At 34.6% G+C, this 26,188-nt stretch overlaps 1 protein-coding gene across 3 annotated transcripts; it reads left to right on the top strand.

The window, feature by feature from the left end:
- The first annotated feature begins 685 nt into the window (after positions 1 to 685).
- On the top strand, positions 686 to 25,974 carry LOC149531057 (uncharacterized protein At1g76660-like). Of its 3 annotated transcripts, XM_089810175.1 has the most exons (4): positions 897 to 1,028; positions 1,120 to 1,240; positions 3,234 to 3,313; positions 23,968 to 25,974. In XM_089810175.1, the coding sequence occupies exons 3-4, from the start codon at positions 3,236 to 3,238 to the stop codon at positions 25,123 to 25,125; spliced, it is 1,236 nt and encodes a 411-aa protein (XP_089666301.1). In that variant the 5' UTR covers positions 897 to 1,028; positions 1,120 to 1,240; positions 3,234 to 3,235; the 3' UTR covers positions 25,126 to 25,974. The 3 variants fall into 3 exon arrangements, with proteins under 3 accessions (XP_089666300.1, XP_089666301.1, XP_089666299.1); XM_089810174.1 differs by lacking the exon at positions 3,234 to 3,313 and having other exon boundaries at positions 686 to 905; XM_089810173.1 differs by lacking the exon at positions 3,234 to 3,313.
- Positions 25,975 to 26,188: the final 214 nt, after the last annotated feature.

Below are 26,188 nucleotides of genomic sequence, written 5' to 3'. Positions count from 1 at the left end.
ATGTATATTTTGTATTTAAATTTTTATATTTGAAAAAATTAATTTTTTTTTGTTCATAAATGTTGTTTAAATATGATTGAAAAAAATTGTATTTGGATTCTTATGTTTTTTTACTATTATAAGATATTGATATCACACTGAGTACTAAATTTTCTATTCATTTTATGAAATTGTGAACCGCTACTAGTAAAATATAGATCAAAAAAATAATAAAACAAAAATATAAAGATGTGACAATTTTATGACAAATTTTTCAATTTCTACAAATAATTTATCGACCAAATTCTATTTAAATTTTATACACAATATTTATACTATATACTTAATATATAGCCTTAATTTTTTTAAGTCAAACTTCCATTCTAAAACCCGAGTTTTAAGATTTTGTAAATCATTTACTTGAGCAAAATAGACTACCCACTTAACATCTTCTAGAGCTTCAATTTATCTTGGAGAGATTCATAAAATAAACTAATGTACTTCCATTAAATTTAGCCTCCTAATTTTAATCTTAAACTAAAGTCGCATCCCCAATCCAAAAACCCAAATTCAAACTCTGAACATGGGTATCGGAGAAAACATTAAAAAAGTACACAAGATTTTGAAAATCAACACATAATCTAATGCTTCAAATCGCACGTGCCAAGTTTTAAAAATAAAAACAAATTTCTTGCAGGGTAGAAGAATTCTTTGAAGTGAAAGAAAAGATGGTCTTAATAAAATAATAAAAAAGTTGAAATTCTTTGTAGAATATTATAGCAGAGATCAGCCATACGTAAACAATGTCAAGGATGGGTTGAGTAAGTATTAGGATATCAAAAAATTATTAATTAAATAAACGTGCGATTTCATTAGGCGGTAATCCCTGTGTTTGACCAGGCACTTGTTTGTGAGCGTGGGCGTTGGTAAGCTTTTCTCTTTCCCTTCTTTCCATGCATCTTCTTCATCTTCAAATAGCTGAACCCAATTTTTAATTTTTTCTGAACGACGAAAACAATACTTTTTGGGAGGAAGCCTGGGCTGAGCGTGTAAGATGACTTCTTGTACAAGTTTCATCACTCGTGGCGGTGCTTTGTAACGAAATAAAACATTTATTACCTTTTTGTTTGAATAATGCAGAGAATTGAAGATGAGGATGGCAATGATGGCCAACAACTCAGCGAGTAGAAGCACCGAAATCTTGAATGCCGCTGCAAATGCCATTACTTCAATCAACCCCCGACCTCCTGCTCCTCACCAGGTAATCTTCAATCAGATAAAAAGTACCTTATAAATTTTGTGTTAAAGAGGACGCGGATCGAGATTATGCTTGCATTAGTGATGTGGGCTGTGTTTATTTAGCCCAAGTTCTTCTTCTTCGCAAGCTGTTTTAGGAAGGTTGTGGTTTGAGGAGGTTATGGTCTGTTTCAGACCTGGTCTAACACACTTTGTACTTTGTGGGCTATGGATTCGTCGTACCAGTATCATGTGTGGACGGAAAACAATTTAGCATATTGAAAAACATTTATGTTGAAAAGTGTTTTTTAATTATTGAAAGTCACTGGGAGTTCTATAAGAATTGTGTAGTTTAGTATTTGGACCAATACCCACTTGTTAACTTCTTGGTTTATTCTAGACTGTTGATTATCTGGGGAGCAGAGGAGTCTCTCAGTCACTGTAGGTTTCAGTATTCATCTTGAAACTGCCTTTTCTTCCCAAACTAGGAGGCAAACTATCTCACCATATAGCCATTTGATGTTTGGGTTCATTGAAAATATGAAAGCCAACACTTTGGTGAAGGTTTTGCAAATGGGGTTGCAAGCAGAGTAGGTTTAACCACGGCAAAAACTCTGTAGTTAAGTGCACTCAACTGGGATGTGTGACCTCCCGGGAAGTCCCGGTGCTTCACCTTTGTGAGCATCACCTCATCCAATGAGTGCTAAGTGTTCCATTTATTCGCATGAGAGATGGATTCTTGTGAATCACTTCTAATAAAACATGAGTCAATGAGTTTGACTCAAAAACTACATAGTTAAATCTTGATAGCAATATCACAAGCCAACTCTTTGGTCATATTCATCAAGTCCCATTAACAGATCGACCAGATAATATCGGGTTCATGAGGGTTTCAACCTCGGTGTTAACGAGATAATTGCCTGGTCACATCACTAGACTTGTTAGATTGGCACCCATTTTAAATAATTAGCAATTTCAAAGCTGCGAGATTTCTGCCATGTTACTGCATCCCTGGTTTTAGTTCTCCTTCTATGTCACATATTCCATTCATTTCTATAGTGTAAATATGGACACAGGTTTTTCATCAAAGTAAACCATATTGCATCCATTGAGTTAAACATGGATTAGCATACCAGTGAGATCAATGTTCAGGTGATTTTGTGCTCTTTATTCTTGCAAGGCGATTTCAATGTTGCCTAGTTGATTTAAATGTTGTCATATTAGGAAGGGAGACTTCTTCCAGATTCTTTCCTATGTATCCCATTCTATAATAATGAACTATCTGATCCTATTTACCCCTTCATTTACTGGTGCATACTCTTTTAACAGTAACAGTATAGTGCCATTATGATAAACAAACAATCCAGTAGTTGGTCAAAATATAATTTTTATTTCCTTGATGACTGTTTTCTGCTGGTCCACTCTTTGATGTCTTGGATGGCTTTGAAAAACAATGTAAACTATGTTCTGTTGTATAGCCTTATAGAATGCTTCATTGCACAATTAACAAGTTTTGTGTTTGATCATTGGCTGGTATCTGCTTGTTGATTAATATGTCTCATAATTATTGTACCCCAGAACGTGCATCATGAATGGTAGATATATCTTGTTTCACGTGTGTCAAGTTCAAAAACTAGAATTTCATTGGGTTGCTTTTGCGTATTTTTCTGAAAATCGATTGTTCTACTTTCTTTTGATTTGATAAATATTAATTATGATAATTAGTTTTCTGTCCTTTATATTTGAGTGAGCTTCTTGATCAGTTCTTCTTAGAATTTTGCTTGCTGTGTAAGTATTGAAATATCTTGCTTAATTGTACCTTTTTATGATATGTAGTATGTACAATAACGATAAATACTTCTTTCTTGTGTTTAATTCCAGCCTGCATAGTTATTGTTTATGCAACTGTTGGATACATAATTACCTGGAGATGTGGGGTTACAGATGGGGATGACAATGTCATTACATTAGAATATTTGAGCATAGTGAATAAGAAGTCAACAAAATTGTGGTTTCAGGGATGGGGATGCGGCTCTTATTTGTATACTGGAGTTTCTTGGCATTTCATGTTGCAGTTGGTCTATTCATTTTCCTTTTGGTAAGTGCAGAGGTTTTTGTGTTTCCTTTGTTGTGTGGTGTGCTTCCATTGATAAAGTTCACTAGTTGTGAATAGAGAGTTGGTATTGGGTAGCAAGATTCTTCTAACCTCCCGCCTTTCTAGTTACAATGTTTCTTTGGCGGGATGACCTTTGTATTGTAGCTATCTTACTCTTGATTATGACTTCTAAGTCCTAGGATAGATCATTGTTGAGTAACTGGCACTTATTGGAGAAGAAACACATAGGGCACTATAAAGAGGGTTTTGGATGTGGATGGTGGAGTTGGTTCCATTTTAGTGTCCGCTATTGCGTTCATATGCAACTTGCTGATACTCACAATCTGTTTAGTACATCTGTAAGAATACCTTTGCAGGAGGTATTTGGTGTTGTATTTAATCCATCTGTATTCTATTTATCTGTGTAGCATAGCTCCAGTGCTGATATGTAGTACTGTCTTATTGATTGTCTTTCTTTGTAGTAAAAAAAAGATCTCATTAGTTAAATGAATACGATATCGTAAAAAGCTTTTAGTAGAGTAGCTAGACACTCCTTTGTCCCTCCTCAGGCGTATGTATCCCCGTAACTGATTTGGATACGTATTCAGTATGGCCTGGATACATGTTGGTTATTATACCCATGCTTGCCCAGAAAATCTTGATTTGCCAACAGTGCTGAATAATATGTGATTTGTCTTTCAGTTAAAAATTTTCATTCATATTTTTACTTAATTTGTTTTTGTGTGCAAACAAAACCTACACCAAATGAGAGAAAGACAAATGAGATGTTTTTCTATTTCAGCAACCCATTTATTTGGGTTATCTTCCAATGCAACTGTACTATTTTTACATATTGTAAACTTTAAGTATTAAATTAACTTCTTATTGTATGTGTAGCATTTATCATTTATGTGTCTATACTGTTTTTGAAGTAGTCAAAATCTCCTCTACTAACTAAAAAAATAATGTATGTTTTTTATTAATGTTCTATCCAGCCATATCCATATTGAGGATCTTAAAAAATGGTCGTATCCGTATTTGTATCCATATGTGTTTCCATACAACTTTGCTATTAGTACAAGGTGAGCAACTAAAATTCAACTCTACTCTCAAAAGGAGAGTTCATTCTCTTAATGCAGTGGATGTAAACTGTTGTGAATTCATGGTGCAGTGAAAACCAATAGGCCAATAGCTATAGTTGAAGCTTGAGGTTGGCTATTCAGTTGCACCTTTCAGTTTGGATTGCTTCCATTTTATTCATAATGTGAAGGATAGCAGTAAAGGGGAAAGCCAAAAATAGAAACCATGTAGCTTTCCTTGCTGGTGCAATTAGAAAATAGGAGGGTTGTCGATTTATGACTGTCATTTTAAACTAAACAGACAAAATTAGTTAATTGGTTTTTCTGTATTGGACAACATGATGTATATGACACCATCGAATATTTATAGTTGTACACACCCAACAGAGCTAAGATGAATTGTTTCAATATTTTAATTGTATTAAAAATTAACTCTGACCAAATTATTTTTCATTGTTCTGTTGGCTTTTTCTGAAGATGTGAATGACCTTGACATGGTCTTGGTTGAATATTTACTGCAGTGTAAAAATGTTAAAACTATTATGCAGGCAAGCTTGTATTCAAATAAATGGTAACAACTTATTCCCAAAAGGGATGATAACGATTTCCCACAACAAGCAGAAAGTCCTGAAAACTGCCCAGGAACAATGAAAGGATGAACAATGAAAGGATACTACTAATTGTTGGATTCATTGCCCACAATAAGCTTGAAAATTCATGTTAGCTGGATAACCTTTCACTGCTAACAGCAGACTATCGTTGTTAATTTGGATAGCTATATTCTGTTATTAGTGGAAGACCCATGTTATCTGGATGACTCTTGTCCATGTCAGTTGGTCTGCATGAAGTTTAGCCAATAAGATGTGGTTTGATGTTCTTCACTCTTATTTCAAAGTGTGCATGTCTCGTCTTTAACTTCTGGGGTGTTTGTAGGAGCTTAGCTTGTGTTCTTGTCCTATGCAACTATGGATTGGATGATTTGTAACAATCTCATGAGGGCATGTCTTCAATTTCATCTTTCCAACTACACACGTAATGACTAAAATAATTAATCGATTGAGGGAAATCCATCTATGCAAATAGTCATGGGTTACAAAGACGATTGGGGCTATTGGGCAATACCAAAATATTATTGGAGATGATGTTGAAGCATCAAAGTTGATTTGGATATGGTTCAAAGATTGAGAGACATGGAAATGGACAGCAGAGGATCCACAATGAGAAGAATACGCTTCCCCATTCTTTTCAACAAAAAGACTTAATAATGGTGATGTGTAAATCTTTGATCTCCAGCAAATTATAACTATCATTCATGATTCAAGTCAATGAACACTATCATTAAGAAGATCAACTGTTGGCTATAGTTTTGCATTTCGCAGGCATAATGATAAACTGAAAATTAACGAGGAGCTCATAGATACTTGACCCAAATTCAAGCCACAATTGTAAGCACCCTTCTCTTTAGAATGATGCTTTGGAAGCCTTTGGGAAGTGTTTGGATTTCCTTAAAGATATGGCTAGCATGAAAAGATATTCTAAAACAACTTAAAATATATTGGCAAGACTAAGTGGGCTCCTTGGAAAAATACCAAGCGGTTAGATTATGTCAAAGAGGGTTTATTACCAAATGAATCAAGAAAATTAGTTAAAGTCACATTATTTGCCCTTAATATGGAGAACCTAAAGTTCACATGAGGTGAAACTGCTGCAAGAATAACATCTACAAGTTTTTAACAAATCTGAGATTTGTTTTTAAGCAAGGATTGCCATAAAATTTAAATAAAATGACTGCAAAATCAGCAATAAGAGATAAATCAGTATATCATATCAACAGTGTGAATTTTTTTAAATATTCCACACAAGAAAGAGGAAAAATATGCACCAGTCTTCAAATAGGTGATACATCTATTCACTGGCACTCTCTTCACTTTGACAGCTCTCCAGCAACACCTGTGAATTTGAGGAATACCACATATGGTTTCCCAAAAAAATGTATCATCAAACCATGGTAAAATAAGAAAAATAGCTCGCCCAAAATGAAGAGGCACTTTGAGAATAGTAAATGTACCTTCCAATTAACCATGAATAGCAAAAATAACTGTCATACCAATACTGGATGGCACCTTCATATCCAAAGGGAGTAAAATTATCGCCCAACTTGTAAGGGATCCACCAACAACAGTCAAGATGCTTCACTCTCAATTCTCATGCTCAAGTTGAGAGATTTGCTAAAAATAGCTTTATAACGACTATTACAAACTCCACTTCTTTCATGAATGCATATAACAATAAATGCCAAGATTCTTAGGGGATCTAAATTCCAAATTAATTTCCTATTACATCATATGCAACCAAGGATACTTTCTAAGAGTTTGACACGCAAAAATAAGAAATATGGACCACCCAAAGCAAAAGTTAACACTCAAACTGCCATAGGAAGTTGTGGAGCCAAAAATGATTGGAGTCATCCTCAAACTAACAAATCAAAAACTTAATCTGACAAAGAGCTGTTGAGCAGCAAAATCCAAAAAAGTGGGTAAAAATCACTCCTTGGTCGCATTGAGCAAAACACGAATGTGGAAGAATCCCAAACCCCCCATATTTAGGATGTGCACAAAATGTAGTTTTCAGCAAGTTTGGCTATGAAGCCAATATTGAATTTACATATAAGGGGGACGATTATTAGACTTAAGTTCCCTTCTAAGACTTAGTTAACGGTTCGAGTTCGATACAAAATATGGGTTCAAAGAACCAGTTTGCCGGTACGGTAAAGTTTTGGAAAGGGTTTTGGGTTTGTTTGGGTTCGTTCGTACAAAAACATGTATAAAATTATAAAAAATTATCTATATACATATTTATGAAGCCTAGAAGCATAGAGTATCATAAAATCATATGATTTAATCATTTAAACAACAAAAACACCATAGGCATAAACTTTGAACATGTAATCATAGCATCATGAATCGAGATCATAGCATCATATATTTCAATTTTCAAGTTCAACATCAAAGATTCAAATTCAAAACATTAAAATTAAAGCATTATCCATGAATCATAACAGCAAGTTCAAGTATCATTGTTTCAAGTTCAAGTTTCAACTAATCATAATGTGTAAAATTTGAATATTCATCATATTCATCTTCTTCTTCTTCTTCTTCTTCTTCTTCTTCTCGTAGTCCTTTCTCATTAGTTGACTCAGCAATAGAGCTAAGGCCAATGGGATCAGCACCAACAACAATAGTATGGGCATCAAAATCTTCAAAGTCTTCAATTGTAAGCCGAGAAGAGAAACATCCAAGTCTGCCAACTCTGCAGAGGAGATGCAAGTTGTAATGCACAAATACCAAATTCTTCGCTCTTTTTTAATTGCAACTTATTGCGCTTCACTAAATGGATGAAAGAATATGTGCTTCAATTTCTCTCTGAAGCAGATGAACTAGCAATCTATGAAGACATGACATGTAAACAATTAAAATAAAATTTAAATTATGTATCTTAAATCTTAGAATTTCTAGCAATTTATGAAGATAAAGGAAACTAATAACAATCTTTTTAGACAAAGGAAACTAATAACATTTTTTTTTAAAATTAAACTTACTTGTGATATCACTTTGATTGCAAGGTGCTGCAACGTTTGGAATCTTTGGCCATGGAGGTACGACCAACTATGAGCATCATTCCTAAACCGATGACAAAGAGCATCATTACTTAATTTTTTTGCATCCACAAACTGTATGAACTCATCCTTAATCAAATCTCGCATTTTGTCATCAGGAAAGAGTCTTTGAAATGTTGCCTTGTATCCATCAGACACTTCTATGTCTCTATAAGGTGGTAGCCTTCCTGGTAGATTAGTAAATTGGGTGCTATAGTATATGGATGTTAATGCATAGGCAAGCAAATGTAGAGGAGTGGTCATTTTGTTCCATCTTTCTACAACAGTTGCGTGCAATTGTTCGAAGAAGGTCTCTTCAGGATCTTGTTCCTTTTCATTTACAATTTGTTTGATTTTCTCAAGCATTGAATCTATGCTATCATAGATCTCTCCAAGGCAAGGCCTATCCATGTTTGCGTACCTAAGCATGATCATAATGGGTGTGGTGAGCTTAATGAGATATTCCACATGTTCCCACCATTTTTCATCCAATATCTTCTTCCTTATTTTGGTTGCCCTCTCAGTGTTCTTTGCCTCCATATGGCTCAATTGTTGCTGATTATCATATTGGTAAGTGCCTCTTTCACTTGCATAAATTGTCTCAAGATAATTACATTTGATGCAAAACGTGTCTCAACAACCTATAACATAAAATAGAGCAAAACCAATACAATTATTAGATACATACTTGATAAAAGAATACGCATTACATAATCAAAAAATCAGAAATTGTAAGATACTATTTTTAAAAAAATTAACTAACTAACTTGAGTTCAAATTTACTTACCTTCAGCAACTCCAAATGTGAGAACATTCTGAATATCCCTTGAGTCATGTAGTGGTTTGTGATGAACATCGGGATGCCCTCAACTTCTATATACACCTCTTTGATCCACTCAATACGCTTCCTAATCTTTTGTAGCATAAGATAGAATGAATGAACTGCACAAGGTGTCCAAAAATATGTTGGTATCTCTCTTCAACCAACAAACCAGCAACTCTACAATTCTTTGCGTTGTTTGTTATGACTTGGCCAATGTTTCTTGCACCCACTTGTTCAATGGCCTCAATTAGGATATTAACAATAAATGGCTCATCTTTGACTTACCCCTCATAATCCATTCCATTTCTTTAAAAAACATTGCCCCTTTAGGGGACACCGCCAAAACATTGATCAATGGATGATTTCTAGCATCTTTCCACCCATCTGAAACAATTGTTACCCCTGTCTCAATCCATGAAACCTTGATGGGCTTCAATTGCTTATCAATCAACTTGACCTCATCATCCAACAAGGTGGTTCGTACTCTCTCAAAACCGGGACCTGAATACCCTGCAGGTGTTGCATTAACACTTCTCAACATTTGCTTGAAATATGGAGAGCGAACAAGATTAAAAGACAACCCATTTGCATACAAGCATCTTGCTGCATCAATGTCCACAATTTCCCTACTCTGATTTTGAAATGCAGTTTCAAGCAATCCCCTTCTTTTGTGTCGAATGGGTGCTTCAATTTTAGAACTAGGGGCAGCTGAGGTAGTATAGAAGGGGTGATTTTCTATCGCAACATCTGGGGTGGATTTCATTCCTTTTGCTCTTTTCTTATTTTTATTGCCATCAATGGCATTTTGTCTAAGTTCATCTCTCTCTTCAGCTCAATCATGCTCTTCAATATATTTTAATACTAATGAATTTGGCACAGGGGCATTTTTCTTCTAGGCATTTCTTCACTCCTCTACTAGGGTATCCAGACAAATGACCCACCACATGATAATATGAATTGTTTCTTTCTACATCACAACCTCGGCATTTTCAATGGAAACCACCACCTCCCGAAAGAGGATGTATAATATCCACATACTTCCACAAAGGAGAATTAGATGGGGGTTCTATTCTTTGTGGGATATTGCCATTGCCTACCAAGAAGGATGTAGATCCTTTTGAAGCACCTTTTCCTATGATAAGAAATTGTGTACGTATTGACATATTGTTATTGAGAATAAAATTTTAGCCTTTAGGGAATATAATAGCTAGATCTTATTGGCAATGAAAGATATTTGGAAAAAAAGGCTTAAATAGAACATTGACACAAAAGCAAAATAGAACAAGAACTTACCTCTTCCTGCCAGTGTAAGCTTGCAAACATGTAGCAATGAGACAGAAACACTTGAATATAGCTAACAATCCAATCTTCCAACTTTACCTTGCACAAACTTACTTTTGCTCAATCACCTATTTACACACCACAAATGATGTTAGAAGCCAAAATAACCTATTTACATTCACTTTCTAAGGCTGCAGAACTCAAAACAATATTAAATTTTTTATAAAAAATGCCTTGAAAGTCGCCCGTCACCAGAATTTCGCCCGGGTTCGAATTCCTAGACTGTGGATTCGAACCAGTTCCAAAAAAATCAAATCCTGTTTGAACTTGGGCCGAACCGGACTAGTATTTCGAATTGGTTCAAACCCAGGTAGGGTTCTGGGGGCAAAACCGCGAACTTGGGTAGCTAAGTTCTAAGATGATGTATCTATGTGCCTAACTTTGAAATACAAGTTCAACAATATAATGACCAAAAAGTTTTTGGCCCTATGCAAAGGAGTAGATATTTTATAGTTCTAGGTTATAAATGGATTTGTTAAAAGAGTGTCATAATGCATGGAAAAGCTTGCGTCTTTATAATACAAAAGGATAAAAAAAAGCAAACAGTATTTAGAGATATTTAATTGCACCCTTGATGTGCCCTATTGAACCAAAGAATTTTGTTATCAATATTTTGAAACATCTAAAAGCCACTAATTGAAACACTAATTCTGAGATCAATGATGGGATAGAATTGCTTGTAGCATATATGAATGTTAGTGGTCACATTGTAGGAACGATTTAATTGCAAAATGTCAGAATAGTAGCCCATAAAAGTTTGAAAATCAATTATGTTGAGCAAAGATAACTCATACTTGGAATTACTTGTTAGTTGTTACATAGTATTTGTGACGTCCCTTTTTGGAATATTCCTTATTTTTTCCCACAAAACATCAATTCCAACTTAAGGTGAGGTTGCACTATATTTATAAATTTAATAATTAATTTGATAAAAAATGAATAAGTTTTATTGTAGCATTCAACTTATAGTTCCATAAATAATTCAGAAGATACAACTAATCTTGATTTTCTGCAAATATTCTCCTTCAAACTGTCTTGTTGAAGATCAATAATACTCAGATAAGTAAATAATAGCATATTCCTTGCAGTCAGTTACATTGTAAATACCTTGGAAATGCTTGCCAATGGCAATTACCAAAGCTGGTTGTCCTGACTTGCTGAGAGCATGAAAGGTGGGCTGCCCTTCCATCCTTCAGTCCACCTTGGAGGCTTGCCGTCCTCCTTGATCAAGCCCAAGAGCATGGAAGGCTGGCTGTCCTTCCAACACCTGTTCAACTTGATAAGAGAATGAAAGGGGGGCCATCCATTCACCTCTTGTGGACTTGGAAGGGATTTCATCCTTCCCATTTGCAAGGCACTTCCACAAATTCAAAACTGATAATTCAAGGAATTTGCTAGATTATTGATGATTGCTTGATTTCTTTTGATTATCATTTTGATTTCTTGGAGGGATTGAGGAGTGGATGCTTACTTAAATGAGGTTTGAAATTGATCGACTCTCGAGTAATTGATATTTGAATGATTGCGACTTGTATAATTGATCGATTCGTGGATTGCTGTTAAAAGATTGATATGTGTATGGTTGATTGTTTGAATGAATTTCTTTGATTTGATGATTTTAGGTTTTGGTGAGCAATGATTAAGTGGTTGTTGATTAGATGATTGATGAGTGATGATGTAATGACTGCTGTTTTGATATATTAGTGAATGATGATTGAATGGATGCTGATTTGTTAGAGTGATGATGAAATCCCTGGAATAATCTTGTCCTTCACATTTTATTGGTGAAAGAGTAATGTCTTTAAGAATTGAGTCACCAACCTTTATTGTTGCCTTTTGATAATAATAAATTATTTTTCCAAATTCATCTTTCCATCATTGATATGCACCCTTCATTGATCTCTCCATTTCAAATGAACTTTTCTTGCTTTTATATCTTCCAATATGAGGTAGAAGTCTTGCCTCTTCTTCATTTCAGCCATCTGAAAGATTCACAGGTCTTCCTCTTGAACGCGGGCTACCTTAATAATACTTTAATTCAATTTTTTTATTGTAGCAAATTGCCACCCCTTTTTCCTTTTATCCCGTGCCTTGGTTGGCCCCTTACATGGAATAGCTCTTGTCATTTATTCCATTGCCTATGTTTGATTGATTAATGCTGTGTTCTAGTTTAGAAAAATGATGATCTCATGGTGGGAGCATTACACATGAGGCCATCAACCTTGGAAATACTATCCGGAAAACAACAATTCTGAAATATGTATGCAATCAAAAACCACCACAGCACTTCTACCAAAGGAGACTTTCCATATAGATAATATTGGTTGCACCAAATCTTTAATCAATATTAATCCATGTTAGCTTATAACTGGGAAAATGAATGTTGTAGTATACACTATTCTGGAGTTGATCAATTTGGTAGTACAATGAAAATTGAAGATATTGAAAAACAACATACAGACAATAAAAACTGTTGAAACATCATTTTACTTCCAAAACCAAATGACTTTGAACTAGATATGGGCTAGAAAATACATGTATTCCATTAGAAAGAAAATGCAATTGTAGCACCCAATTATGATGCTTGCAAATATAATGCCTTATATCAATCAACTGCTACATAGTTTGCTTGCAATTGACATAGAAAGTAATTATGCCTACCAAACCACATGATTGAAAAAATAGATCCAAATGGTAGGCCAGTGGGTTTAGTTGATGTCATTTCTAGTTGAGTTGTCTCATGACTACGATTACATTTGTTTCCTCCATAAGACTGTTTAATAAGCCATGATGATGTTTTGTTCTTTGGTTATGGGCAGCTTTGAGGCGATTCAGAGCATCACAAGGAGGTTAGAAACCAAAGGTCAGAAGTTGGAAATGAGAGAAATTTGACAAAATTGTTTGTTTTTGACATGACACATTTGTGTAACTGCCTCGGTGGTTTTCCATTAGCCATAATTCATTAGGTGGCAGTTTCATACAAAGTGGACAGAATATGGAATTTGTAGGGTTTTCCTTGGTTCAACTTTTAGGTTTTGGATTGCATTTTAATGCCAAGGTTGGACATGGAAAAGAATTACATTTTTCAAATGTTGGTTCTCAATTATACCTTCATCTACATTGAATTTGAAAATTGCAAGAGAGAGGTTTTCCTTGGTGCTGTGCCTGTGTTGCAAGTATTTGGAGTTTTTTAATAGTGGAAAGTGTTCCAACTCACCCTAGTGACATTGTAAACACTTCTAACTGGATATAGGTGGCATGAGAAGTATGAGGTTACTGTTTTTGGAGATTTGTTTCCCCTTTGAGGGTTTCAAAGGTAATTTTATGTTCAGTCCCTTTTCATGGTTTATTCACTCGTGTGGATGTGAAATCTTGTTTCTGTGTTTTCTTGCAATGTTCAGTATTTGAGACTGATTCTATAAGCAGCTTTGTGTAGAGTTGACATGTACAATCAGTACTTTGTGATTGTTGGGGGGGAGCATCTTAACATTTTACAGAAATAAGAAGGCTATTGGCTTGCCAATACAAGGGTCAGGTGGAAGTGATAAAGTGGCTCCTTCTAATCTCAATACTGGTACAAGAGAGTGGAATGGGACAGCAAGATTGATGGAAAGAGATATGGACAAAAAGATGGATAAGGATGAGGAATAGTTTAGAAGTCTGGACAGTGATGTTGCTTGTATTTCCCCTCAATAGGACAGATAGATCCGCTGGAGAATATACTCCCAGCCATAGTTTACAAGCTGTCCAAACTGCTGAGTACTATATTTTTTTCTGGGCAAGTTTTCACAAGTTTAACTATTGCATTTGAATAGACATAAAAAAACATGGGTAAAAACCAAGGTTGCATGGGTGCATGTACCCACACCCCTAGGATGAATACCCACATGCCCAAGTATTGGGTACTTAGTGGTGAGCATCATACCTAAGGACTTTGATCAAGATTTCTGATTTTTGTTTGCGTATCAGTTTGTTTATCAAGCTTAATTCAATACATAATCAGCTTGAAACTTTGATAAAATACTAATTAACAGTAAACTTTATCACTGTTCAAGTCAGAAGTTTATCATTTGCAATATGTCATCGTTATATGATTTATAATCTTCTTGTTCATGTTTAAAGTCTGCCTCCTCTGTTATGCATCTACATATTTAGCATATATTATTATTACAAACATATTGCAAATTTGAAACTGAAAACAATACTTCCCATCCACAAACTTTCACTGTTCTTGTTTTGAAAAACCATTGTTATGACTCATATTTTCAGATTTTCTATTAATATTAAATTATATTAAAAAAAATTGATGTACACAAGTACCCCCATCCCCTGTTTTGAAATTTTTTCTCTTTGGAGATGTCAATTTTTAATTCAATGTATTTTGTAATTGAATTTCTCAAAAAAAGATTCTTTAAGAGAGATTAATTTCTAATACTTTCTAAGCTGTCGAGATTTGCTATGTTTTTGCGAACTTGAAAATTTTGGGCTTCCAGATTTCTTTGGGTTCGAGTCAGTGAACTCTCCTCCTAGCTTTAACTTGATAACTGGGCATTGCACATGAACAAGAGGAGGGAAAAATGAAAAAAGGAAGAGGAACAGTAATAGCGTAAGAGGAATGACAAAGAACATAGAGACTCTTTTTCTAGTGATTTCTTAAAGGCTGAAGCTAAGATGCATGTTCATCCCTTTGATGGAGAAATAAATGCTCATGAATTGGATTGACGGATTTCTCAAATGGAGGCATATTTCACTTGATTTGTAAGCAATGCTTGCAATTTTCAATTTCCTAATGTGTCACCAATCTCCAAGTGGGAGGACTTCAAATGTTTTTGCACCTTTCATTTATCGAGGTTCACTCCAAGAGTCACATCTTATGGATGCTCAACTTGCCTAGGGAATATATACAAAAGAATGGAATGATGTTTCCTTAGGAAACGATCGTAAAGAATAGAAACTTTTTATTCTAGCAAAGAGAAAACTAACAGGTATCTACTGCTAACTAAAGAATAGAAACATTATATTCTAGAAACAAAAAACTAAATATTAGAAACATTCTAATATTTACAGAAGATTACAATAGATAACCATTAGATGCTAAATAGAGATAATAGAAACTATCTATTATTGTAATACCCTCGCTTAATGGTTAATTTATCTAGAGCATGAAGCTGTCAAAAAGCGTAAAAGACAAATTCTACCTGCTCAAGGTGCTCCACACTGTTTGTTGTGGGCTGCGAACCAGATTGCTTAGATAGGGCAGCTAAGCACTTTTGACATTCAACCTTCATGTGACCAAACTTGTGGCAATAGTTGCATTGAATGTTCTTCTTCCAAGAGCCTTATGAATCTGGAGTAGAGGATGTCTGTTGAGAAGACTGCTAATGGTAATTTGGATAACACTCCAAAACTTTGCAGATGAGCATAATGCTCCAAAACAAACCGCAAAATGCCATGATTTTTAGGAGAAAATTGAAAGAACCGAACACAATTTTTGGGGTGAAAAATCAATCAAAACCTAACATGATTTTTGAGGTGAAAAATTAATCAAAACCTGACATGATTTTTGAGGTGAAAAATCAATCAAAACCCAACATGATTTTTGAGGTGAAAAATCAATTAAAACCCAACAAATAATTTGAGGAAAAAATTAGAAACCCACAAAGGAATCCCACACAACTTTGTGAATTACATAATCATAAATTTTTAAAGGAAAATTTATAAAAGCCCAAAAAAATTTAAGGAAAAAAAAATGAAAACCCACCGGAATTTTTAGGGTAGGCAAAACATGAGACTTTGCATGGTAAAGCAGCACATGCAAATACACGCAACAAACATGCAACCCCCAAAAAATTTGAAGGGTGACCCAAAAGAGAACTCGAAAAGTCCAAAAAGAATATGTTGTCGATTTCTGAATCAGCTAACTCGAAAATAGAGGCACGAAAATTTATTCACCTAGGAAAAATAGACACCCTAGTTGAGCTCTCAAAAAACCCAAAAAGAATTTGGAATCAAATTTTTTTTCCAAACTCAAAAATTAGGGTTTTGAACAAAAACGGCCCTGCTCCAAAAAAAAAACTACAACAAATGGCAGAAATGTGCAGAAAAATCAGACAGATCTGGACATATAAGGGTTGCAAAACCGAACTAGAAGTCGGTGGATTCAAATCTCTCAGGACGGAAACCCTAGTTAGATTATAGAGAGAATTGGAAGCAAACATGCATGTAAATAATTTCAATAATAAAAGGCAGATAATTTCAACCAAGCAATTATAATATTTTCGAAAAAATTTAAAGTATTGGCTTTGATATCATATTACAAAGTAATTGGAAAATATTTGCTTGTTATTAACAGAGACCAAGATGTCTATATATACAAAAGAATGGAACAATGTTTCCTTAGGAAACGATTGTAAAGAATAAAAGCTTTCTGTTCTAGCTATAAGAGAAAATTAACAGTTCTCTAAAGCTAACTAAAAAATAGAAACAAAAAACTAAATATTAGAAAAATTCTAATATTTACAGAAAATTACAATAGATAACCATTAGATGCTAAACACAGATAATAGAAACTATCTATTATTGTAATATTATTTACAATGTTGGCAAGTACCGTGTGACACCAAATTAATAAATAATGCTTTAATGTCTATATATAATTATACACACACACACTTATAGCATAATTTACATACGAGTGTGTGTGTGTGTGTTCATAATACAAAAATTAATGATATCACTTGCTAACTGTTAAGCAGATAGGTTGGTGTTTGTGAGGGAGAGGTGAAGTAAAACCTCACAATCTAGTAGGAAATTCCCAAGATGGGATAAGGATGGTGTCTTGAAGCCTTGAGGGAGCCTACTTGTAGATTGGTGTCAAGCACCCAACGACAAGTAAATCCCAATCCTTCTTAAGGTTATTGATTACGAGAGTAACGAATTAGGGCTTAAGTATGTATTATGGATTTCTTCTTAAATTAAATGCATAGTGATGCATGATAATTTTTTGGAATTGGCAATCTCCTACTAGGGAGTGTTACGAATCTCTATTTCCAAGCATAATCCAAATCCTGAGTGAGAATTTTAGGGTAAATCATGTAAAGTCTCAGTTGGGGACATTATAAATTGCATTTGGCAGAGATTCATGATTCATACAATAGGGAAGTTCACACAACCACAAGGTTGTTGCTGTTTGAACATGTTTTAATGTCTTGCCTCCTAGTCTCTTTGATGCTGCTTTGTGATAGTCATGAGAAAAGTCTAAGAATGTGGATTAAGAGGTGGTCAAGGCCAAATAGTTCGTTGATAAGATTCAACATTCAAGCTAGGTGCTAGAGGCAACATGATCAACATTGGTTGATACATAATTTTAAGGTTGGAGATCATGTTTGATTATGCTTAGGAAACGAAAGGCTTCAAGGACCAAGTAGAGTTCAAACCAATGAGGTATCAAGTGTTTTAGGTATTGCAACAGGTCAGAGCTAATCTTTTTCAGATGGACTTGCCTCCCACATGTAGATGTACACATTGTGGAGATTATCCATTTCTTTGAGTCTTCTATGCTTGATGAGGAGATGATATATTGTTGCCTTCATCCAAATAGCCAAGAGTAGTTGGAGGATGATGTGTTGGACAAGTAGGTGAGGATGAGATGTAGCTAGTGGGATTGAAGAGGCAACTATAAAGAAAAGCAAACTGGCATCCCAAGAAAGAATGAGGAACAAAATTATTCACTTGCAAAGGCCTTAAGATTCCTTAGTGGGGAACTGTGACCCAAAAAAATGGATACAAGTATTATGGCCATGAGGTTAGTTGATGTCATTTCCATTTAATTTCTCTCAAAGCTATGCTTACATGTGTTCTCTCTAAAATACTGTTTCAAAGGCTATGACTTGTTCTCATAACCATTGTGGTGGTTTGGCGATCGCCAAAAGTCGTCAAATAGTAGCATAGTAGCAATCATCAGGATTGATATGTAATTAGACACTAGTAAACACCACACAGGCTGCAGTCCATGTCAAGTCAGAACAGCAAGCCCAAGTTATTGTAGATCTGGTCAACACTTGGTCAAATCTTGGTTGACCCGGCGAACAACATCCTCCCTAAAAAGATTAAACTAAAATATAATTGCCTATATGAAATGCAAACTTTTGGCTTTTTTAAAAATCCATAATGTTTAGGATTTGGCTTTTTTTTTTAAAAAACTGCAGGCTTAGGGCTTTTCCTATGTATTTTATTTGGCATGAAAGATAATTGCAGACCTTTTTATGTGTTTTGTGATCATTTTAGCATTTCTTAATGTGTTGTCTTTCTTGTTTTGAAGTTGTGTAATTAAATCTCATATACAATTTCAGCTCTCGCTACTGTTGCTATGTAGCTGTGGGTGCAAGTTTCATAGATTCATAGAAAGTGGAAAGAACATGATTTTGAAGGGTTTTAACTTCTTAGTTCAACTTTTTGACTTTTAAACTTCATTTTGGTACAAATCTTGGCTCTCAGTTCTATCTTCGTCTGTGTTTGATTTGACTATTACAAAAGGAAGAACGGGGTATCCATGGTGCAGTGACTATTTTGCAGGTTTTTGGATCTTTTTGTACTTGCTAAAATGATACCTTGTCCTATTGACATTTATTAACACTAGTAATTGACTGGATATCAGTGGCATGAGGTGCATGGGCTCTCTCTTTTGGAGTTTTCTTTGCTTTTGTGAGTTTCTCAAGGTGTACTTGCACGTTCATTTCCTATTTATGGCTTGTTTGCACTTGTATGGATGTGACACAAGATCCTTTTTTTGTGTTTTCTTGCATTGGTGGACATTTAAAACTGTATTTATAGGTAATTTAGAATAAGATATTAGTTGATAGAAGGTTTTGTGCAGAGTTAACAAATATATTATATAATATTTAATTGGTGATTGTTAGTAGTGTCTCTTAACATTTTTAAATAATCAGTAATGCATATTGTAGAACATATGAACCAGATAAGGAGAATAAGTTTAAAAATTGAAGAAACTGCCTGGCATGAAGCTTTAATTATCAACACCAGGTATTATGAGAAAAATCAAATCCATATACCTTGTTACTCACTTCCAACAGCACTATGTTTATAAAGGAAAGAAAATTCCCAACATGAAACTTTAACCATCAATGATAAGTATTGCATTGAAAATCACATCCATAGAAATTTTCACTCATTTTCTAGGGCACTATGCCCACGAGCTAAGTTGCTGATTAATGGAACTTTTCAGGTGATTTTGGGTACAGAACGTACTCGAACCAGATTCAGAAATGAATCTCCTGTGGATACACATCTGGGATTTGTGTTTTTAAATGCCAAATGTTTAGTGTTTCTAGTTTGATCTTTAGATATTTTTAAGACCTACACTATTAATTAGCGAACTCTGAAGTTATCCATAATGAGATTCTAGCTTGATCTTTTTTATACTGAAACTTGAATTTAAATTAGAATGATATGTTTCAAAATTTGAATTTTGTAATGGTTTTGTTTAGAAATGTATTGGTATATGACATTCTAAACTTTATTCTATTTTCTAGCTGCATGTGTGTGTGTGTGTGTGTGCCCGCGTGCACGTGCATATATGAGCATACCAAAAAGGTACCCAATCCCCCCACCCCACACACACAAAAATTGTGCCATACCAGCATTTTGTACCCATGCACCTGTACCCGTTCCCATTCCCAATTTGGAAACTTTGCTCACAAGAATTGGAAAAATATATCTTTCAAAAATTACATGGACAACTAAATTTCAATGGTGGGAGTCCCTTCAAATCCATATAACTACTGGAAAACGTAAAACAGATTGTGGCAGGTATACTGAGATCTAGTGGAGCAATGAGACAAACGGTACAGAAACAACATATGAATGGTAACTGCATGCACCAATAAACTTAGATGTACAATTTCAAGGGAAAAACCAAGGCTTGCATCGAATGTCACAGACAGTGTACTGAAATTAAGAAAAATAAATAATATGAGAAGCCCTAAAAGAGCAAAAATTTACCTAGAGCTGCACTAGATACCCTGGTAAACATTGTCATCATCATATGGAAATATAGAGGCTCTGATCATTATTACGAGATATTGATTGATTAGTATTTCTTTTACATTTTTTTCTGTTTTCTAAGTTCTCTTACATCAATCATCTACAACACTTCATAAATAATCCTAGGTGAAGTGAAACCTAGTAGAATCATATTTTATATTTTCTAGTTTTTAGATACGCTAGAAATTGAACAGTTATTTAGAATATGAATTGAACAGTTTCTTCTTGTTGATAAATATTAAATATGCATATTGTATCACATTTTGTATGAATGGAATATGAGATTCATTGAGTACTTGATTCTTTTTCAATTTCTTGTCCATTTCATTTTGTTCCCGTGTCTACATTGGTACTAGAGCAGGCTATTCATCCTCTGTTCTGACAATAAAATAGTCCAGTTTCATTTTTTCAAGAATGTCTAGTCATATCCTGTGTGCTTGTTTGCATTCAGCATAAGAAACATTCAGGGTTTGAATCAAAGGCAATGTTGAGGGTTCAGAACTTCAGATACACTCCTGCTACATGCAAATAGTCTGCACACTGTCCAAGAATAAATCATCTCCATTATTCTGTGAAGTATTTGATATGGTCCTGTGTGATTTGCAAAATTTTCCTAGAGAAGCACAAGACACTTGGTAAATTTTTTCATCATCATGTAGAAATATGGATGCCCTGGTCATTTCTGGGAAACATTAATTGAATAGTATCTCATTTATGTATGTTCTGTTTTTTGTTACATCATCCTGTAACACTATTGTATATAATCCCAGGTATAGTCAAACCTAGTAGAACAATATTTTATATCTTATATCTCCTAGATACAGTAGAAGCCAGACAGCCTTCTTGAAGATGAATTGAACAGTCATCTCACGTTAATAAATATTTTCGTTATATCACATTTTAAATAAATACTTGCTTCTTGTTTATTCCTATCGGTTTCATTTTGTTAACCTTTTTCTGCATTTCATTCAGGCCTCCACGTCTTTTGTTTGAGATTTAATTGTTTGATTATAAAAAAGAAATGTTTTACTTGTAAGAAGAAACAATTGTTACAAGCTAGGGTTGCTGTTGCACCAGAAGATTGACCTGTCAATGCCCGATACAACCACTAGACTTGTAGAAAACAAGAGCCGGTTAAGTCATGTCACGAATCCCAAAGGGTGACGTTGGCAGTTAGTCCAACAATTCCCCATCAGCGTTACCCAAGGAGTTTCAAACCTATGACCAAGCTGTGATACCACTTGTTACAAGCTAGGGTTGTCATTGCACCAAAAGAACCACCTGTCAATGTTCAATACAACCATTAGACTTATAAAACACAGTAGGCAGTTAAGCCATGTTACAAATCCCAAAGGGGAACATTGGTGTTAGTCCAACAACAACAGTAGAGAAATGTTCAGAATCATTGCATCAATTAATTCAATGTCAATGGTTGTCCAATATTTATAATCAAATTTGAAGATATAAACAGCAGAATTTTCAATGAATTGAAGTCATCCAAAGCAAAAAGGTCGCAAGCTAAGTGCATTACATTTCTATCCTTCAGCACCTGAAACGCCACTTGAATCATTGTACCAAATGATGTTATTTATTTAATGGTTTGAGAGGACTATGATCTGGTATCCATCATATGTTATATAAAATATTGAATAAAATAAACAACACTACGGCGTGAGATATGATTAAAAGTTTGCTAAAGGAAAAATACTTGTTATACGATACAACTGCTGGTTGAAGCTTATATTAACATTTTAGATTACTCAGTAGTGTTGTATCCCATTTTCCAAATGCTTCTCAGGATAATAAGGGGGCTCTTATTAAACTATTGGTAAGTGTTATGGCAGTATTTCTGGGAATCCAGGGTAAATGTTAAATACAATCAGGATATCGTTGCAAGTCCTAGAGATAAATAAACATCAAAGTTTGGTTTTCTTATAAACAGGAGTTGACAAGGCAAAGCTTCTTTTGTTGTCTGTTAAGGAAAAACTATAGAAAGTCAATAACTTGTTTATAGCTGGACCTTAGAAAGCCTGTTAATAGCAAATGTTTCTATGGATGAAAGAATGCAAGATAAAAGCTCACCTTCTTATAATTAATATTATCATGTTATTTTTATTATAAATAAAGGTATCACACAATCCCTCATTTTAAAATCTTGGTTCTTAAAGTTAAATGAAACATATTCAAAACCTTCCTTTCTTTATTTGTACTTAAGTTTCAGTGTGACTATTCTAAGAACAAATATAAGCAATCTATATGATAACAAAACTAGCATACATATAATCAAGCTAGAAATTTCTAAATATAATTTGGATCCGTATCAAGCAAATAGTTGTCAACCACAGTATTTACAACAGATTTGATATCAATTATTTTAAATTTTAGGTCATCATTGTCCAGATATCCCCCTTCATGATTGTGTTGTTTCCTTTCTAAACATAAATAAAACATCAGCTTTAAAATATATTTGTTTATTGTAATTGATAACTGCTTGATTGGTTGATGCACCACATCATGATATGGAGGTTATATTAAGTCATTGTATTTTTTTAATTACTAATTTTTTAATTGCAAACTTGCTTTTAAGAGGCAAGCAATATTTCATTAGCATTGGTTTGCCGATTTTTATAAACTCACCCACCAAAATAATCCGTTGCTCATCTATAGCTGGCTGCTTATTAGCTTCAGATATATTCCTCAGGTTGTTTACATAATAACTCACCCACCAAAATAATCCGTTGCTCATCTTTAGCTGGCTGCTTATTAGCTTCAGATATATTCCTCAGGTTGTTTACATAATAATCTGCTGTTATTGTTGAGGTAAATAGGGGGACTTCTATTATAGGGCAGTTTGTATCCATGCCAGAGGTAAAGATGACAGTAGTATTACATTTGGGATTTGGATAGTTAAAATCCATTCTCTTCTTTAGAACACAATTTCCTACTGTATTCTTAGATTTTACCTTTTATCACTTTGAGAATCTGTTCCATAGATATTATGTTTAGGCATTCATTATCGATGTCAGATAACCTTCATTGGTTGTCCATCTACCATCTCCCTGCAATAAGAAATTCCACACCCATGCTCACGGGCAAAAATATACTCACATTAAATGGCAATAACATGGAATATAAATGTCAGACATGGTTTTGTGTCTATTGATAGTCAGAAACCATTTTTAATAAATTTCCAATATGTAAACTTGAAAAGTTCAAATGATATGGTATTTTAAATAAAAAATCCAATCATCTGTTTCAGGCTTACATTAGTTTTTTACTTTTATAATTTAATTCTGTAGGTAGTAATTAGATTTTATTTTTACTGTTGTTAATGTATGCTTAATGCTCACAACTAAACTTTTCAAATTTTCTCATTTTTTATTCTGTTTAACATACTCTTGATGAAGATATACAGTGTTGAACCTTTTCATCTTAAGAAATTTTGATACAAAACTTCTTGCTTATCATCCCTTCATGCAAGTGAATTCAATGAGATTTGGTTTTACCCGGCTTAGGATGAAATTGGTAAAAAGAAAAGTTTGATTATAATTTCTGTTTTTCTTTTAGCTCCTTCACCAAATGTTTCTTGAAGTTGCTATGTATGTTCATTTGTGTTTCTATGCAAAAACTAATGGCATTGCTATTTGGTCATCTGCTTAATTCTCTAAATTGCTCAAACGGTATACTTGATTTACAGCATGGACGATGGAAAGGATACTGGAGTCGTTTCTGGTGCTTTGGTCCACAGAAACGAACAAAGCGCATTGTACCTGCATTTCATGCTCAGGAAAGAAATGCAACAGAAGCTCTCACAAATGGTGTTCAACAAGCAGGTGGTGCCTATCAACTGACAATATCTACATCGCTATCAGCACCTCCATCATCACCAGCTTCATTTTTGAATTCCTGCAATTCGTCTACTGTACCATCACCGGCTGGGTGCTTACCTTTATCTTCAATGTCTGGTACCACTTGTTCGCCTGGTAGGCCTATCTCAAATATTTTTGCAATTGGACCATATGCATATGAAACCCAGCTGGTTTCACCTCCTGTGCTCTCCACTTTTACAACCGAACCTTCCACTGCTCCTCTTACACCGCCACCTGAGTTGGCTCAACTTACTAACCCGCCATCACCAGAAGTACCTTTTGCACACCTGCTTCAGGCTTCATCAAATACAAAAGGAACTAGCCAAGACCATGGGTTAACATTTTCTTCTTTTCCATTTATATCCTCAGGTTATGGTGCAACAAATGACCTTCTATCAGCTTACCAACTTTATCCAGGAAGCCCTGCAGGCAGTCTTCTATCACCAGGATCGGGGTTTTCTGGATCAGGGTCCTCTTCTCCATTCCCCGATCTGGAGTTTCCTGCTCAATGGAAAGTTTTGCATTCTGCTAAGGATTCACTTTTTTCCAGGAATGAGCACTCAAATCTATTCAATTATGGCTCAGCAACTTCAGGAACTTCTATGATCTCAAGGGGTTCAAATGCTTTTTGTTCTACCTCGGCAAATTTCAAATTGGACCACGTGTCTCAGCAATGGTCTTTTGGGGGTCAGAGTAGCACTGAGCCACAGTTCACGAGAGAAGCTTTTGTTTGTTGCAGCAGTGAAAATATGGAGGGAGTAAGGCATTTGGAAACAATCAACCGTTGCACAAATGCAATTTACAAGTCTAGTGTGGATATCCTAGTCAAGTTTCCCGTGGAAAACAGCCAAATGCAGATGGAACAAGAATTAAATAGGGCTTCATTTGAACTTGTTACTGATGAAATCACTCAGGGTAGTGCCAGACCCTTAGAAGTTTTAGTAGAAAGGCTTCCTTTATCTTGTACAGAGGCTCAAAATTTATAGGAAGGGGAGTATTCTAAATCCTCCAACAAATGTGTCAGGGAAGATATACACTCAACAGAGTTAGCTTTATCAAATAATGAGATTGAAGTTCCAACCATACATCCCTTAAAATATTTTACTGGTCATGCCAGAGATAGCGCTGTTAAAGATTAGTCAGCCTTTGTTTATTGGTTCCCTTCACATGTAAATCAAGTCACCATTTTGCAGTAATTAGGGATGATATGGACAAACATCTTCAGCTAATGATTAACTAAGCATACTGGGAACTAAAGTTCGAAAATTCTTACACCAAACCATATTAGGATAGATATTCAGAATCCACTAGCAGTCTAGCCAGTACCTGGAAGATATTTAAATTTCATGCTGATACTGACAATTTTTTTTTTCTCAGAACTTGAAGAATTCAAAACGAGAGGCAGAGTAGTTGTTTCAAAAAATGATGACAGAGAGATGCATGAAGCCGTAAAAATTTACGACAAAGTAGAATGAGAAATTATGAAAACTCTCGCCGATTTTGGTACTTAAAAGATTTCTTGCTCAGAGATCCAATGATTGCTATTTTTAGCGTTTATGTGTCAATCTCTGGAGTTGTCCAGATACTTGATCTGGAAAAATGTTTCAACACTCTGGAATGTAATCTTTCAAGGGCAGTGAATATTTTAACTGACAAATTTCATGTAGGCTGTCAACATGGATTTATGCTGCTCATGTATTGTTCTGGTGTTGATTGCTTTTGTAAACATCCTTCATGATCAGCACAGGATAGTTATCTGATGATATTTATATGTAAATTATTCTCTTATTATCTGATGATATTAATATGTAAATTATTCTCTTATTTTCCTAAAATATCTGAAGGAAGTGGAGGCTACAACATCTGAATGTTGCAATTATATTTGTTATTTTGATTTTATACTCATATTAATATGCATCTTATTAAGATGGTGAAGGCATAAGTGGATAGTACAATTTATTTCTAGTTTTCCATTCTCTCTTCGGTTCAAGATGAGTTCTTAATTGAAATATATCTTTCAGAATTCTCTAGCACTCGTGTTATTTTGAT

Source organism: Cupressus sempervirens, chromosome 11, assembly GCF_028749045.1.
Source record: "Cupressus sempervirens isolate cs-2001-9-10 chromosome 11, ASM2874904v1, whole genome shotgun sequence".
In the NCBI taxonomy this organism is placed as follows: domain Eukaryota; kingdom Viridiplantae; phylum Streptophyta; class Pinopsida; order Cupressales; family Cupressaceae; genus Cupressus; species Cupressus sempervirens.
The sequence above is the reverse complement of the archived record's forward strand: the minus strand, read 5'-3'. Positions and strand labels throughout refer to the sequence as shown.